General features: G+C 39.3%; 2 protein-coding genes across 3 annotated transcripts in view; both read right to left on the reverse strand.

Annotated features, from left to right (window-relative positions):
* LOC127422384 (sodium-dependent serotonin transporter-like) overlaps positions 1-2,097 on the reverse strand; it is a 27,089-nt gene extending 24,992 nt beyond the window's left edge. Inside the window, exon 1 of the mRNA XM_051665869.1 lies at positions 2,050-2,097. Coding sequence (XP_051521829.1) covers positions 2,050-2,082 — 33 coding nt within the window. The 5' untranslated portion in view covers positions 2,083-2,097. The remainder of the gene's footprint in view (positions 1-2,049) is intronic.
* A 3,389-nt stretch (positions 2,098-5,486) lies between these two features.
* Positions 5,487-18,149, reverse strand: part of LOC127422393 (bleomycin hydrolase-like) — a 43,969-nt gene continuing 31,306 nt past the window's right edge. For both annotated transcript variants that reach the window (XM_051665884.1, XM_051665885.1), the window contains exons 11-12: positions 17,536-17,605; positions 5,487-5,846 (exon numbers count right to left, since the gene is read on the reverse strand). In XM_051665884.1, the coding sequence (XP_051521844.1) occupies positions 5,698-5,846; positions 17,536-17,605 (219 nt within the window). In that variant the 3' untranslated portion in view covers positions 5,487-5,697. The remainder of the gene's footprint in view (positions 5,847-17,535; positions 17,606-18,149) is intronic.

Raw genomic sequence — 18,149 nt, forward strand, 5'->3', positions numbered from 1 at the left:
TCAGTGATATAAACAAAAACAGCACATTCATAAGAAGTTGGTAGTGTAAATGAACTGTGTGCAATGAATTAGAAGAATAGAAATATGGACTTATGTTCTTTTGTGCATTAACTCTGTTGAACATCAGGCATATTTCTATGACAGTGACATGCTTCTTTCATTCGCATGGAAAATGTGGTTCTCGTCAGGATTTGGATTAACGCTCTGTTAAATTATAGAGAATTGAAGTATTATTAATCATTTTCATCTACAGACACACAAATCACGGCTAGTATTAACAGTGAATGATTCGGAATGGACTTCACTTCTACAGGTTGATTTTGAAAAAATTATATTCATTTATTGAAACAAAAATTAAACCAAAATGATTTCTAAATTAAAATTATATTTCAAACGAAATGAAAATATAATCAAAAATGTAATCTTAATCAAAAGTCTGCACACCCTTAGTTCTTAATACTGTGTATTGCCACCTTTAGCATCAATGACAGCATGCAGTCTTTTGTAATAGTTGTCTATGAGGCCCCAAATTCTTGCAGGTGGTATAGCTGCCCATTCGTCTTGGCAAAATGCCTCCAGGTCATGCAAAGTCTTTGGTCATCTTGCATGAACCACACGTTTGAGATCTTCCCAGAGTGGCTCGATGATATTAAGGTCAGGAGACTGTGATGGCCACTCCAGAACCTTCACCTTTTTCTGCTGTAACCACTGGAGGGTCAACTTGGCCTTGTGCTTAGGGTCATTGTCGTGCTGAAAAGTTGAAGAGCGTCCCATGCGCAGCTTTCTTGCTGAAGAATGCAAATTGTCTGCCAGTATTTTCTGATAACATGCTGCTTGCCATCAATTTTCACAAGATTCCCCGTGCCTTTAGAGTTCACACACCCCCAAAACATCAGTGAGCCACCACCATGCTTCACAGTGGGGATGGTATTCTTTTCACTATAGGCCTTGATGACCCCTCTCCAAACATAGCGCTTATAGGCCAAATTACAGTGTGCCAGAAGCTGTGAGGGGTGTCAAGGTGTTGTCGGGCATATTGTAACCGGGCATTTTTGTGGCATTGGCACAGTAAAGGCTTCTTTCTGGCAACTTGACCATGCAGCTCATTTTTGTTCAAATATCGTTGTATTGTGCTCCTTGAAACAACCACACCATCTTTTTCCAGAGCAGCCTCTATTTCTCCTGAGGTTACCTGTGGGTTTTTCTTTGTATCCCGAACAATTCTTCTGGCAGTTGTGGCTGAAATCTTTCTTGGTCTACCTGACCTCGGCTTGGTATCAAGAGATCCCTGAATTTTCCACTTCTTAATAAGTGATTGAACAGTACTGACTGGCATTTTCAAGGCTTTGGATATCTTTTTATATCCTTTTCCATCTTTACAAAGTTCCATTACCTTGTTACGCAGGTCTTTTGACAGTTCTTTTCTGCTCCCCATGGCTCAGTATCTAGCATGCTCAGTGCATCCACATGAGAGCTAACAAACTCATTGACTATTTATACACAGACACTAATTGCAATTTAAAAAGCCACAGGTGTGGGAAATTAACCTTTAATTGCCATTTAAACCTGTGTGTGTCACCTTGTGTGTCTGTAACAAGGCCAAACATTCAAGGGTTTGCAAACTTTCGAGCACAACTGTAGTTACAACAACTATAGAAATTACTATGTACTAACCCTAACCCATATTAAGTACATGTAGTTACCTAATATTACTCAGTACTTTCTTGGGCAAGTACACTGTAAGTATACTGAAAGTACACGTACTGTAAAATAAAGTGCAACTTTTTTTTGGCAGGGACAGCTCTACAGATCAAGGAACTGCAGGAGACTTGTCTAGTGGCATTGGCAGGTAAAATAGGACTTTGTATATAAATATTACTAAGGATGATGATAGAAAGAACGAGTATTACTTAACCAGTTTTTTTTTCCACAACCCTCTAAAATACTTTTTTAATGGACAATGCTAATAAAACTAAAAAGCATTAGGGTGTTGGTAATAGAATAATTTCTTTATATAGAAATAGAAAGATGGAGAGATGTGTGACCTACCTTACAGATGTCTAGCTGAGTTTTGTTGTTCATGTTTAAACAAATCAACATTTGAAGCAGCATCCCTCCAGGGCCACTGTGGGAGGGGACATACTGGAGACAATACAAACAACTTTCCAATTTTTACATGCAAATCAAACACATACTATAAGGTGCCAAGAACGTCTGCTGAAGCGAGGTTCCACTGCATCCAAATCAAGTTTTTCTTGCCCATCCGAAAATTCTGTTCAAATATTTTGCCTCAGATGTCCACAAGCGGGTGTCTCACTGCTTACCATGTTTTTGTCTTAAGACTTAAGGCTAGGCATAATAGATGCTACAAACTGGTCTTAAATCCCCAAAGACAAACTCATAATGGCTAGATAGTTGTAGTTGCTCTTGTACATAGCCACTCACAATACAGTAGTTCTTCTTCTAGCATACACCCTCATAATACTTTAAATATACACACTTGTCTGACAGATGTACAAACAAACTCACAGAATGGAGAACAGCAAGTCTTTCCAATCTGTCTGAGCTAGTAGGTTAATCCGCAACAAGTCCAATGAACAGAGAGGCAGGAGGGAAACAGAGGGGTGGGGGTGTCTAAACTAGGTGAAACAGATTTTTAAGGCAGGAAATAAGAAGCTTAGGTTTTGCCTATGACAACGGCACTCTCCTTTAACTTTCTAATGAGCAATAGATTTAGAGGTGAACGAAGGGCAAAAAGAGGAAGGATCCCCACACTTCAAAAAATTATTTTCAAGACAATAATTTTTTGTCTTGTTTTCCTGTAAAACTGTCTAACATTCTTAAAATGTGATTTATTTACTTGGGACAATATATTAAGTCTTGTTTTAAGATAAATTTGACAAAATTTAGTGAACTTTAGACTTAAAACAAGAAAAAAAATCTGCCAATGGGGTAAGCAAAATAAACTTTTTTTTCCCCCTTTGAATTAAGTTTATTTTTCTTACCCCATCTGCAAAATTAATGCAATTTTTCTTGTTTTAAGCATAATTCTCACAAAATTTGATTAGACTGCTCTCAATACAAGACTTAAAATGTTATGCCAGTTTGCTTGTCAATAAATCAATTTTTAAGAATTTTTAGATATTTTTACCAGAAAACAAGACAAAAATACTTGTCTAGAAAATCATTTTTTGTATTGCATCTCATTTTAGCACTCAACAAAACACTCTCCAAGAGTTGTTCTTGGAATCAGTCTTTGTTAGGATGAGGACTCAGAGGCATAATTGTTCCATGGAATGGCCAACAAAAAGGTACCATTCCTAAGAGGTCTTTAAAACCCCCTCCGCATGTTTTATTCTTTCATGGGGCCCTAGTATTTCTTACGACCACAGTCCCTCAAAGTGCAATCAGACACTATCTATCTCTCTGTGGCAATGGAAAAACTGCTGTGTTATATCCAGGAAAAAAGTAGTCTGATAATATAATTTAATGATGGTTGAATTCCTTATGGTTGGAATTTGCTCAGTTTTAATCTTGAAGTCATTTTAAGGCATCATAAAGGCATTAAAAAAAACTTTAAAATTGTTAAGAAATTAGCTGGATATACAATTACCTTCTGGGTGATGTACACTCACATAGCACTTTATTGGGAACACTATGGGCCTAATAAAGTGCATGACTTGGTCTTCTACTGTTGTAGCCCATTCGTCTCAAGTTTCGACGTGTTGTGCATTCTGAGATGCTATTCTGCTCACTACAATTGTACAGGGCTGTGTTTCCCAAAAGCATCGCAATTTTAAGTTGATTGTAGAGACCATTGGCACCAGTGGTTTCTACAATCTACTTAGGCTTACGATGCTTTGGGAAATGCAGCCCAGAGTGGTTATCCGAGTTACCGTAGCCTTTCTGTCAGCTCAAACCAGTCTGGTCATTCTCCGTTGACCTCTCTAAACAACAAGGCATTTCCGTCCACAGAACTGCCGCTTACTGGATGTTTTTGGCACCATTCTGAGTAAACTCTAGAGACTGTTGTGTGCAAATATCCCAGGAGATCAGGAGTTGCAGAAATACTCAAACCAGCCTGTCTGGCACCAACAATCATGCCACGGTTGAAATCACTGAGATCACATTTTTTCCCCAATCTAGTGGTTGATGTGAACATTAACTGAAGCTCCTGACCTGTATCTGCATGATTTTATGCATTGCACTGCTGCCACAAAATTGACTGAATCGCATGAATAAGTAGGTGTTCAGGACTTTTTAATGAAGTAATCAGTGAGTGTTTATATGATCATGACCAAACCTTTCCATTTTGGCTATGTACATACCAGAAAAAAAAAACAAACATAAAAACATTTTTTACATCTTAAAGGCCTATATTATGGGGCTTCTGACAGAAAATTGCCAGACCACATGACACATATGTGTATGTGTGCTTGGAATGAATATGTTTACATTAGGCAGATGCACAATAACAACTTGCACCTACCTACATACTGAAGTATGTAATACTTTCTTTTATCCCAGCTTAATATGCAGAGACAACTATAACTAAGCCATTCGTAGGTTAATTTTCTTGAAAACTGAAAAAACAGTTTCTGTTGCACTATGAAAATTGCTCAGATTGTTTTGAGCAACCCGCTTAGACCCAGCCAAATGTAACTGAACCAATGGTGTGAGTTGGGGATGGGGCTATCTCTTTGTTTTACAAATGGCAGACGGGGGGTGTATTCAAAAAACTGTTTTGAATACAAAGTTAATTTTGCAGTTCCATTTATACTGCACTGCACTGCACTGCTGCCACATGATTGGCTGATCAGATAATCGCATGGATGATTGTTGGTGCCAGACGAGCTAGTTTGAGTATTTCTGTAACTGCTGATCTCCTGGGATTTTCACACACAACAGTCTCTGGAATTTACTCAGAATGATGCCAAAAACAAAAAACATCAAGTGAGCAGCAGTTCTGTGGGTGGAAATGCCTTGTTGATGAGAGAGGTCAACAGAGAATGGCCAGACTGGTTCGAACTGACAAAGTCTACTGTAACTCAGATAACCGCTCTGCACAATTGTGGTGAGAAGAGAATGCTATTCTGAGATGTGGATTGGTGCTGTTTTGGCGGCACGAGGGGGACCTACACAATATTAGGCAGGTGGTTTTAATGTTGTAGCTGATCGGTGTATATTTACGCTCATTGGAGTATCGCATTGTTCCTCTCGCATCACCTGTATTACAATCAGTTGCAATCGAGTCTCCTGTGCATTGCGCGGAATGAGTGCTTCTTGAATGATGCGTGGAGTTGCTACCAATGAAGAGCGTTCTAAATCGGTCTCTCATGAGGCTCCTTTTCAGTTAGGATGCTGCCATAGAAGACAGCTGCCTATGTAGGCAAGATGCAGGGAGGCAGCTCACTAGATCTTGGAACAGCCCCAATGTGACTCCAAGGTAAACATTGCATTGAAATGACTTCACACACAGAATCCAGTGATAATTAAAAAAAGAGACAAAAAAAACTTTATTATCATTCTTCTTTTGTTTTTTTTTTGTTTTGTTTTTTTTACATTTTTTTTTTTTTGTTTTTTTAAAATCTAGAACAGGTTTTTGTAGGGAATTATGGGAGGAGTAAAACCAGTTAGGGTGAGTCAAGGAGACAAGGCTAAGATTGGATTGGCTCTGCACATCCTTGGCTTCCGTGGCTATGCCAGGGCTCCCATGGGGTCCCAGGCCGGGAGGACAATGGGGTCTTGCTGCATGACCTCCAGCACTTCAGGAGAGAGGACATTCTTATCCACCACCACCTCATACACATACTCAGAGAACCACTCGTCTGTCATGATCAGATATCCTGCAGGAAGAGGCAGAGAGGCAGAGATGAGACGAGGACAAGAGGCAGAGATAAACGGCTAAAATGAGAGATGAGCAAAAGGGAGATAGCAGAATGGAGGGGTGGAACACTATTATGTCACTGCGAGGGGTTTTAATTTGCTGTGCGAGATCCAGCAGAAGTTCTTTTGAGATGTTGTCTATTCATTATCTTTACTACACTATCTGTATACACACTCTCATGGGTTGTCAATACAGCCAGATGCCGCAAATGGGTTTAAACAGGTGATGGTGGCATTATGTATACAAGTCACTATAGCTCTGTTCTACAACCTAGAGGGCTGCCAAACTAGACAGCATTTTAAGGGATCATGTGTGTGGTCCTGACTGTTCCAAAATGTGGTATGCAACATAATGCTGCCTCATAACAACAGTTTATTATCCACCTTATTTTTCAGCGAATCTAGGGTGCCGCCAGTATCAACCTTTAATGTAGACCACTTCCGGTATCAGCCACTTCCAGCTATTTTAGCTATACAAAAACACTACATTATGCTGCTTTATATTACAGGCTGGCAATAAATGTTCACATATTATTTTCATTTATTATGATTGTCATAAACTCATTGGTTTTGGGCACATATAGTTTTACCGTTTATCACATTTTGCCATTGTTTTATCACACACTGTTGCACAGGCAGAATGAATGATATCAGGCACTGACACACCACCACAAACTTTACACAACCAGTAGAGAGGAGAAAGCTGCCGGGAAAATGCTGCTTCAATGTTCTTTGCGCCAAAACTGCATTATGTTGTAACTTGGCAAATTAATAAACACATTTTACTCTCCGTTCTTGTCAGAGAGCATTCACTCTTTCTTAGCGGTGCATAGTAAACAGACACGCAGATCAGCATTCAGCATGGCTTTTGAAACATCGCCTTTGGAAATAACTAAATAAAAGGCATCATCGAAGGTTAAGCAGTTACATATGAACAGAGGTTTACAAGGAGACAAGAAAGGCTGTATCATCAAAATCTCGGTAAAGAAGCAGATTTTATTATCTTCTCTTCAATACAACACAGTAACAAGTGAATGATTTACTTTGTCTGTTTTACTATACATTTTGACGTTACAAAATTATCCGACATTGGCACATAATTCTGCTGTTCATCCTGTGGATGTGTGATAGTTCATATCACTAAATTCTGCTATTAACCTTCTAGTTATTTACACTGCAGTCAATGCCAGTGGAACTGTGTCACATTTGCCAGAAATGCATCCGCTGCTTACTTCCACGTTGCAAAATAAGGTGGATAAAGTTATGAGACCAATATTATTTCACTGTGAGCAGGGCAACTTAGCCAATTATAATGTGACTATTTCATACAATAATTGTGCGTATTATGTATTTTTATGCTGGTTAGAGTACCGCATCATTAGCTTAGCAACATGCTAATATCAAACTCTTCTGGAATCAATGAGAGTCTCACCAGCAACATATAGAAAAGTGTTACCAAAAGAGATCTACGACCTGACTTGGACTCGTGACAAAAGACTAAAGGGGGGGGTCGCACAGTGAACGTGTCTGATGGATGACACACAGGTTCCTAAAACTCGAAACCACTGAATGTACGCACACCAGCGCTGTCACTTGGTGTCTATTGGCGGTGCCCAACTAAAACTCCAGAGGCTGCTCAAAATGTAAAAAAAAAAAAAAAAAAACTCCCATAGTTCTTCATTAAATTATAGAAAATTCAACCCAAATCATTTTCAAGGCAAAAACATTACTGACTTTTGCCTAAGCTAGAATATACATTGTGTATAGGCAATTTTAAGTAGCAAGTTTGTCTTTAGTGGTTTGACAGCTTGAATAAAGCCTAGTCTACATATAAAGAAATCTTTCTGTTTGTGCAGTTGCACCGTTTTTTCCATACACCAACCTGCAAACTCATCGACGTCACTTTGTTCATTCTTGAAGTGCAAAAACTAGTGCTGTTGATTTAGCGCATTAATATAGTGTGATAAATTATATGAAAAATAACATGACATTTTTTTTTTTTTCCACAGTTAATCATGCCCCCGATCCGTAAGTAGGTTTCATACTTAGGAATGTTTCTACCATGTTTTTACAAATTCGTGGCAGTACGGAGCAGTCAGTGCTCCAGCTGTACAGGCAACATGTCTTGTCAAACCAGCGAGCAGGCAACACAGCCTCCTATAGACGTGCTTTTGTGATTAAAGACAGCTGGATCCAGCACAACAGAATGCAGGGTTCTCAAGATGTGTTTTTTAAGGTTTCAAACTACGTTTAACTTGACACAGCACGCTAAAAACACAAAAAGTGAGACGCGGCGCAACCAAAGATGCTCCATAAGCATCCGTCTGATACACCAGTACATATACCACCAATTAAAAACAGCACAGAGGGAAGTAGGGCAATAAAAGGGTTATGTTCAATGATATGGAAGTAAAACAAACAATATTTTGACTTTTAAACCACTTTTTGTATTGTCAAAATGCTTCACTTTTCTGCAGACACAATATATGTACAGTTGAAGTCAGAAGTTTACATACACCCTAGCCAAATACATTTAAACTCAGTTTTTCACAATTCCTGACATTTAATCGTAGAAAACATTCCCTGTCTTAGGTCAGTTAGGATCACAACTTTATTTTAAGAATGTGAAATGTCAGAATAATAGTAGAGAGAATAATTTATTTCAGCTTTTATTTCTTTCATCACATTCCCAGTGGGTCAGAAGTTTACATACACTTTGTTAGTATTTGGTAGCATTGCCTTTAAATTGCTTAACTTAGGCCAAATGTTTTGGGTAGCCTTCCACAAGCTTCTCACAATAAGTTGCTAAAAAGAGCTGTGTAACTAAGTCAGTTGTGTAGGCTTCCTTGCTCGCACACGCTTTTTCAGTTCAGTTCAGCATGGACTGAGGTCAGGGCTTTGTGATGGCCACTTCAATACCTTGACTTCGTTGTCCTTAAGCCATTTTGCCACAACTTTGGAGGTATCCTTGGGGGTCATTGTCCATTTGGAAGACCCATTTGCAACCGAGGTTTAACTCCCTGGCTGATGTCTTTTTTTTTTTTTCTCCACTTTTCTCACCAATTTGGAATGCCCAATTCCCAATGCACTCTAGGTCCTCGTGACGGCATAGTGACTTGCCTCAATCCGGGTGGCGGAGGACGAATCTCAGTTGCCTCCGTCTGAGACCGTCAATCCGCGCATCTTATCACATGGCTTGTTGAGCACATTACCGCGGAGACAACGCGTGTGGAGGCTTCATGCTATTCTCCACGGCATCCATGCACAACTCACCACGCATCCCACTGAGAGCGAGAACCACATTATAGTGACCACGAGGAGGTTACCCCATGTGACTCTACCCTCCCTAGCAACCGGGCCAATTTGTTTGCTTAGGAGACCTGGCTGGAGCCACTCAGCACATCCTGGATTCGAACTCGCAACTCCAGGGGTGGTAGTCAGCATCTTTACTCACTGAACTACCCAGGCCCCCCTCCTGGCTGATGTCTTGAGATGTTGCTTCAATATATCCACATAATTTTCCTTCCTCATGATGCAGAAAAGCACCCCCACAACAATGATGCTGCCATCCCCATGCTTCACGGTTGGGATGGTGTTCCTCAGCTTGTGAGCCTCACCCTTTTTCCTACAAACATGTTTCATCAGATCAGAGGACATTTCTCCAAAGAGTAAGATCTTTGTCCCTATTTGCACTTGCAAACTCTAGTCTGGCTTTTTTATCATGGTTTTGGAGTAGTGCTGAGCAGCCTTCCTTGCTGAGCAGCCTTTTAGGTTATGCTGATATAGGACTTGTTTTACTGTGTATACAGATACTTGTCTACCTGTTTCCTCCAGCATCTTCACAAGGTACTTTGCTGTTGTTCTGCGATTGATTTGCACTTTTCGCACCAAAATAAATTAATCTCTAGAAGACAGAATGCGTCTCCTTCCTGAGCGGTATGATGGCTGCGTGGTCCCATGGTGTTTATACTTGCATACTATTGTTTGTACAGATGAACGTGGTACCTTCAGGCATTTGGAAATTGCTCCCAAGGATGAACCAGACTTGTGGAGCTCCACATTTTGTTCTCTGAGGTCTTGGCAGATTTCTTTTGATTTTCCCATGATGTCAAGCAAAGAGGCACTGAGTTTGAAGGTAGGCCTTAAAATACATCCACAGGTACACCTCCAATTGACTCCAATTTTCCAATTAGCCTATCAGGAGTTACAGGGTTGAATGGTTGAGCCTGAAGGCTTGACATCATTTTACGGAATTTTCCAAGCTGCTTAAAGGCACAGTTAACTTAGTGTATGTAAACTTCTGACCCACTGGAATTGTGATATAGTAAATTAAAAGTGAAACAATCTGTCTGTAAACAATTATTGGAAAAATTACTTGTGTCATGCACAAAGCAGGTGTCCTATGAAATCGGTGGAGTGGTTAAAAAAATGTGTTTTAATGACTTCAACCTAAGTGTATGTAAACTTCTGACTTTAACTGTATTTGATGTAATGTATTTAAATGATCTAAATTATAATTTTTATTATATATTTTATTTATAATAATTTAATTTATTATGAACTAAATTACCTTTATTTGGGGGCCTTTTTCAATAAATATTGATATGTGATTAATTGCAATTAATTTGCTTAATCAGTACATCATGCAATTAATTTTGTCTGTATGGTGATTACTGTAGATTAACTTCTTTGGATTGTCACCTCCATTCACCGCACTGACACGTTTTGTGTGCGAAACCTGTGCATACCCGCAACGCAACACAGCGTGGTACTTTCCAAGACTCAAGACTTCACTTGGACTCTGCGTCAGAGACTTTTGCTCTTAACCCTAAACATTTTCCTTACATAAATACACCAAATATTTTAACATTATTATTACTATGGTAGATCATTAGGAAAGCTAAAAGCATGAAGCAGATGATGATAAGGTTTATTTCATACAGTGTTGACTGTTGGGCCATGTCCGGCTGACAAAGATCTGTCAAAACCGGGGCAACGAGCAGAAAATAAAAACGCCCAGTGAAACAGAGCAGAACATACAGAGAAGAAAAGGACCATTAGAGCGGCAGCAACGGTGGATATTTTGTATTCCTCACTACGCATCAGCTCATTGCTTTGGTTATTAAAGCGTGGTATTTCTAAATACATAGTGAATGGGATATCCTCCATGGTTCCCACACCTTTTGACAAATGAATTTCCATTTCTGTTACTGTCCTTTGTGATTACTGGATATAATGGAATATTCAATAAAATTCTTGCACACAGGAAGTGTCGAATTAACATCATTTGGACACTTTCTACAGCATGGCAGGAAAACAAGTACATAATCTCACCCCATTTTCTAATTTTTTTTTTTTACACAAATTGTAGTGTTGACTGCATTTGTTAGGCTCAACCATTCAACCCTGTTACAACATTTATTGTAACAAAAATAAACAAACATTGTATGTTTTTTTTTAGAAACTGCACTCATAAAAATCAGTTTCTATCTCACAAAATATTTTAAAGCGGAGAATAATTAGAAACGTTTATATTCACTATACACACACACACACGAGCCAAAACATTGACCACTCACAGGTGAAGCGAATAACGTTGATCATCTCCTAACAATGTCAAGGTCTTGGTAGATTAGATGGTAAGCGAACAATCAGTTTTTGCAGATAACGTGTTAAATGCAGGAGAAATGGGCAGGAGTAAAGACCTGAGTGACTTTGACAAGGGCCAAATTGTTATGGCTTGACGACTGGGTCAGAGCATCTCTGAAACTGCAAGGCTTGTGGGGTGCTTCCAGTCAGCAGTGGAAAGTACCTACCAACAGTGGTCCGAGTAGGGACAAACCACAAACTGGTGACAGGGTGTTGGCTCATCGATGTGCAAGGGCAATGAAGGCTATCCCATCTGGTCCAAACCTACAGTAGATCTACCGTGGCACAAGTCACAGAACATTTTTATGATGGTTACGGGAGGAATGTGTCACAACACACAGTTCATCGCACCCTGCTGTGTATGGGGCTGCATAGCCCAGAGTGCTCATGATGACCCCTGTCCAATTTCAAAAGCGCCTACAATGGACACGCGAGCATTGGAACTGGACCTTGGAGCAGTGGAAAAAGGTTGCCTGGTCCAATGAGTCCCGTTTTCTTTTACATCACATGGACGGCCTTGTACATGTGTGCCGTTTACCTGGGGAAGTGATGGCACCAGGATGCACTGTGGGAAGATGATAAGCAGGTGGAGGAAGTGTGATGCTCTGGGCAATGTTCTGCTGGGAAACCCTAGGTCCGTCCATTCATGTGGACATCAATTTGACACGTGCCACCTACCTAAACGTCGCTGCAGACCAGGTACACCCCTTCATGGCAATGGTATTCCCTGATGGTAGTGGCTTCTTTAAACAGGATAATGTGCCCTGCTGCACTGCACACATTGTTCGGGAATGGTTTGAGGAACATGATGAAGAGTTCAAGGTTTTGCCCTGGCCTCCAAATTCCCCAGATCTCAATCCGATTGAGCATCTATGGCAGGGGAACCCAAACTTTTTTCTGCGAGGGCCACATAATTTTTCCTTTCTTTAATGGGGGGCTAGGGATGCAGCGATTTAACCTGTTTTGCGATTAACAGTGCTTTAAAACATCATGGTTAATTAATCGTAAAGGTTCCGCTAAACCGAGTGTTTCTGTTACACAGAACGGAACTGCTGCAGCTTGCGCAAAACGAAAACAACGTTACACTAGCGGTGCACCATCTTAAAATGACGTGCTCATCAGAGGCACGGAGGCTGATTCAAAATCAAAACATTTACTTACTTATGCATATTAATTAGTGTGAACTGTGGGCTTGCTTCTGGCTGGTGAGAAGTCCAATGTCAGGTTCCATTCCTGTCACAGCCAGTCTCAAAGACTGATGCAAATGTTCATCAGTGAGTCTTGATCTCATTGGAGTTTTCATCAGTTTCATGCATGAAATGGTTTGCTCACAGATATACGTGCTGCTAAAAAGTGTGGACATCTTCATTGCATGCCTTTTGATGTTTGGGTATGTCTTTGGCTAATTCAATGAGACCGTTGGGCTTAAATGCGTCTTTCAGAACATCACAGCTCTGTAACTCAGCCAACTCAAACTGATAAGAAGGCAAGGCTTCGTCAATGTCAGAAGCGAAGGGGTTCTGGAAAAGGCGGATTTCTTTAGCGTGGACATGTAGCTCACGGAACCGCATGTCAAACTCCGCCTTCAGCATTTCCAGTGCTTCCACGGACTTTTCAGCTGGGAATGAAATGCTCTCATTTGGCCTTGCAAGCTTGCATACTTTTCTCTGTGGCGGGGTTCATAGTGTCGGCGCAGATTGTATTCTTTGAACACAGACACTGTTTCTTGACAGATGAGACAAACAGCCACTTCTTTGCACTGAACAAAAAAATAATCACTTGTCCACTTTTGGTTAAATACCCTGCATTCTGAATCAACCTTTCTCTTTCCCAACCGCTTCGCCATTTTGTCGTCTCTTTGAATTTTCTCGCTGGCTCACGCGTCACCTGTTCGATCGCGATGGCACGTTATGTTGAACATACCATTCTGTTGGTAGGTCAGTTTTACAAATAATTAGGCTACGTTAATAACTAAGGAAAATTTTAGTTTGAAAGCCAACCTTTATTATCAAAAACAGACATGATATAAGTAAAACATATATTTAAAATTACATTTTAAAATTACAAAATATGTCTCTGGCATTGTTCAGAGGGCCGATCCAAATGTGGGGGCGGGCCGCATAGATTTGGGGACCCCTGATCTATGGGATGTGCTGGACCAACAAGTCCAATCCACGGCGGCTCCACCTCGCAACTTACAGGACTTGAAGGATCTGCTGCTAATATCTTGGTGCCAGATACCACAGGACACCTTCAGGGGTCTTGTAGAGTCCATGCCTCAGCAGGTCGATGCTGTTTTGGTGGCACGCGGAGGACCAGCACCATTTTAGGCAGGTGTTAATAATGTTTTGGCTCATCGGTGTATATACAAGCTCTGAAAAAAATTAAGAGACTACTGCAAAATTATCAGTTTCTCTGGATTTACTATTTAAAGTTATGTGTTTGAGTAAAATGAACATTTTTGTTTTATTCTATAAAGTACTGACAACATTTATCCCAAATTCCAAATAAAAATATTGTCATTTACAGCATTTTTTGCAGAAAATGACAATTGGTCAAAATAACAAAAAATTGTGTTTTCAGACCTCGAATAATGCAAAGAAAACAAGTTCATATTCATTTTTAAACAACACAATACTAATGTTTTAACTTAGAAAGAGTTCAGAAATCAATATTTGGTGGAATAACCCTGATTTTCAATCAAGGCTTTCATACATCTTCAGAATCAGAATCAGAATGAGCTTTATTGCCAAGTATGCTTACACATACAAGGAACTTATCTTGGTGACAGGAGCTTCCAGTACACAACAATACAAAAACAGCAACAAGACATTTAAAAAATAATTAAAATTGAATAAAAAAATAGATAAATATTGAAAAGAAAAAGGTATATATAGAATACACAATAGACTAATATATATATATATATATACACACACACACACACATATATATACGTAGTGCAAATCTAAATACAAATCAGTTATATGCAGTGCAAGGGAATGTAATGGCAGAAGAGGTAGGGTGTGTTGGATAATATGAAAAGACTAAGCTGTGTTTTGCACATTAATTATTGCTCAAAGGTGCAGTTTTAACTGTTCATGAGATGGATAGCCTGGAGGAAAATACTGTTCCTGTGCCTGACGGTTCTGGTGCATGCTCTCTACCAGTCTTTCACATTGCTGTTAGGTGACATTATGCCACTCCTGGCACAAAAATTCAAGCAGCTCAACTTTGTTAAATGGCTTGTGGCCATCCATCTTGCTCTTGATCACATTCCAGAGGTTTTCAATGGGGCTCTTGATCACATTCCAGAAGTTTTCAATGGGGTTCATTTCTGAAGCACCCCCAGATCATCACCAATCCTCCACCAAATTTCACAGTGGGTGCGAGACACTGGTCTCCGTCTAACCAGTAGATGACCAAGTGGAGGATCAGTGATGATCTGGGGGTGCTTCAGCAAGGCTGGAATCGGGTAGATTCATCTTTGTGAAGGACACATGAATCAAACCACGTACAAGGTTATCCTGGAAGACAACTTGCTTCCTTCTGCTCTGACAATGTTCCCCAACTCTAAGGATTGTTTTTTTTTTCCTGCCACACAGCCAGGTCAATCAAGGTGTGGATGGAGGACCACCAGATCAAGACCCTGTCATGGCCAGCCCAATCTCCAGACCTAAACCCCATTGAAAACCTCTGGAATGTGATAAAGAGGAAGATGAATGGCCACAAGCCATCAAACAAAGCCGAGCTGCTTGAATTTCTGCGCCAGGAGTGGCATAAAGTCACCCAATAGCAATGTGAAAGACTGGTAGAGAACATGCCAAGACGCATGAAAGCTGTGATTGAAAATCAGGGTTATTCCACCAAATATTGATTTCTGAACTCTTCCTAAGTTAAAACATTAGTATTGTGTTGTTTAAAAATGAACATGAACTTGTTTTCTTTGCATTATTCGAGGTCTGAAAACACTGCATCTTTTTTGTTATTTTGACCAGTTGTCATTTTCTGCAAAAAATGCTGTAAATGACAATATTTTTATTTGGAATTTGGGAGAAATGTTGTCAGTACTTTATAGAATAAAACAAAAATGTTCATTTTACTCAAACACATACCTATAAATAGTAAATCCAGAGACACTGATACTTTTGCAGTGGTCTCTTAATTTATATATATATATATATATATATATATATATATATATATATATATATATATATATATATGACTTCACAATTAAAAAATTATCAGATTTTGGAACTTGGATTTGTTTGATGGGGAATGGGGCATTCTTGGAGGCCTCTCGGGGAGGGGCAGTGGCAGTGGAGAGAGAAGTATAGTTTTAAATGTGTTTGATTATTATAAAAAAAGCAATTTTTTGTGTGTGTATACTCGTGTGTGACCACAGGGATATTTGTTGAGGGACAGGGTGGGGTTGGGGATTGGGAGGGGTAGTATTGGGGGTTAAATGTGGATTCTGTGAATATATGTTTTGCTTTTCTTTGTTAACTGTATGAATCAATAAAAACTGTTAATCAAAAAAAAAAAAAATCTCCGATTTTTCCATGTTTTCCATGACCGTGGGAACCCTGACTCCTGCAATGGACCGAGATGGATGTTTCTTGAGGTTGAAGCAAACCTCAGAGACAAAAATGTTCTGAATCTGAAGTGTCTCGATTTCTGTTACAAAACATCACACATATTAACATAGCTAGAAATCCTAAAAGCAGACTTTGATTGAGTTCATAATAAAAATCATTTGTTCTTAAGGGACTAAACCATCTGAGAGCATATTTATATCTCCATTCATCACTCCACTTTTACAGTCCTAAAATTTACAAGCTTCAATGGCCACCAGTGAACCATTTACTTCATATAAATATTCTGTCAAAATCAGTTACACAATTATGTCTATGACTTCTCATTTGTGGCACAATATCTAAAGAGGAAAAACAGGCAGAAATGAGGCAGAAATAATCACTCTTAAAAGTCTGAAGCCTTTATTCTTCCAGAAACTTCAACCGACACCCCGAGTATATCTCATTACAACCTAATCTCCAGGGGAAACAACTGTTATGACTAGTTTGAGAGCCATTATTACCTTCAACCTAAAAAACAAATTTTTCTCCTTCCCCCCACTGTTGAATCTGCTCTCTCTCCTCTTCTAGCTGTCAAACAAATATTCATTGCAAACATAAAAACACCACTATTAATATCCGACTATGACTGGTTTTGAAATCATACATAGTTGTGATTGGTTGTGATAAAAAAAAAAAAAAAAAATTCTCAATACACTGTGCCATAGGTTGCTGTTTTTACAGTGATAGCAGACGTTTCTAGAATATTCAGTGGATTAAATGCAGAGTGTTAGGGACGAAACTCTCTGAAGAAGTTGACCTACAAATGGCTTATTTAATTGCTTCAGCACATTAAAATGGGACAGAAGTACTTTAAGAATGGAACAATTGAACACTTTCACCTTTAAGGCAGACTTTGGAACTTCAAACACACAGATTAAGCAATCTGAAAGGAAAAATGTTCTATAAAGAATGAGCCAGCCAAAATACCTTTGTAAGCTGCTAAGGAATGCATGTGTAAGGCAGAGGAAAGAAAAAGGCAGTGCATGTGTGTTTGTATACAAACTTTCTCTCTCCAGGTAGCCAAAGCTAATTAATCAGCCTCTCAAATGTAACGTCATTGGGTGAGTTTGGATATGAGGACCAGCTGTGAGCGGGACTACAGATGTGCCGATCCAACTGGCACATACAGTGTTTTGGCCCTAAATCTCTGAAACCAGAGAGGCCCAGCACAGACCCCATGCTAAATCAAATATCCGACTCCCTATCTTCTCAAGCAAGAGTTAATTATTTAGACATTGGAGAGCGGAGCAAAAAGCCCTCAGAGGAAATCCTGCTGCAAATTGAATTATTCAATGTGAACAGCCAAATATCTGTGAATTATAAAGCATGTGTGAGAGGCAGACAGTCGGCAACCCCTCACCTTTATTCCCACGGTCGTCTCCCCATGAGTTCTCCACACGCCACTTCTCGTAGCATCCCTCCTTGTCATTCTGAGAAAGAGAGAGACACTTGTAAAGTAAAAGACTGTGAAAGATTAATAATAAACACATTAACCCTGACACAGTTTTGCCACTCTTTCAAAACTAAATAAGGAAATATCTTAAAAGCTGTTGTTTCAAATAAGTTAACCTAATACATCTCACCTCTAGTTGGGTGTCTTATTTCCATATCAACTGAATAGACTAGGACAACCATAGAAAACAGTTATAAAGTATTGACGGCGGACCAACCGACCAGCCAAAATGTTTGGACACATGACTGAATTTGTGTTCTTGAAATCTTGATAATCTTCCATCTAAAGGCTTATACTTTTTGTAAACAAATAAAAATTAGGTCTACATATGAACATCTTTACAAGTCTAAAGTTGTAATAATTTTTTTTTAAAGGATGAGTTGGACCAAATAGTGAATTAGTGTGTCCAGACATTTGACTGGTAGTGCATGTATTATACACAAATGTTTATAAATTGTAAAATTACAAAAATGCAACAAGATGGATGGAAAACCTTTTTGAGGGAAATAGTAATCGCTAAA

The sequence above is a fragment of the Myxocyprinus asiaticus genome, chromosome 31 (assembly GCF_019703515.2).
Source record: "Myxocyprinus asiaticus isolate MX2 ecotype Aquarium Trade chromosome 31, UBuf_Myxa_2, whole genome shotgun sequence".
Classification (NCBI taxonomy): Eukaryota; Metazoa; Chordata; class Actinopteri; order Cypriniformes; family Catostomidae; genus Myxocyprinus; species Myxocyprinus asiaticus.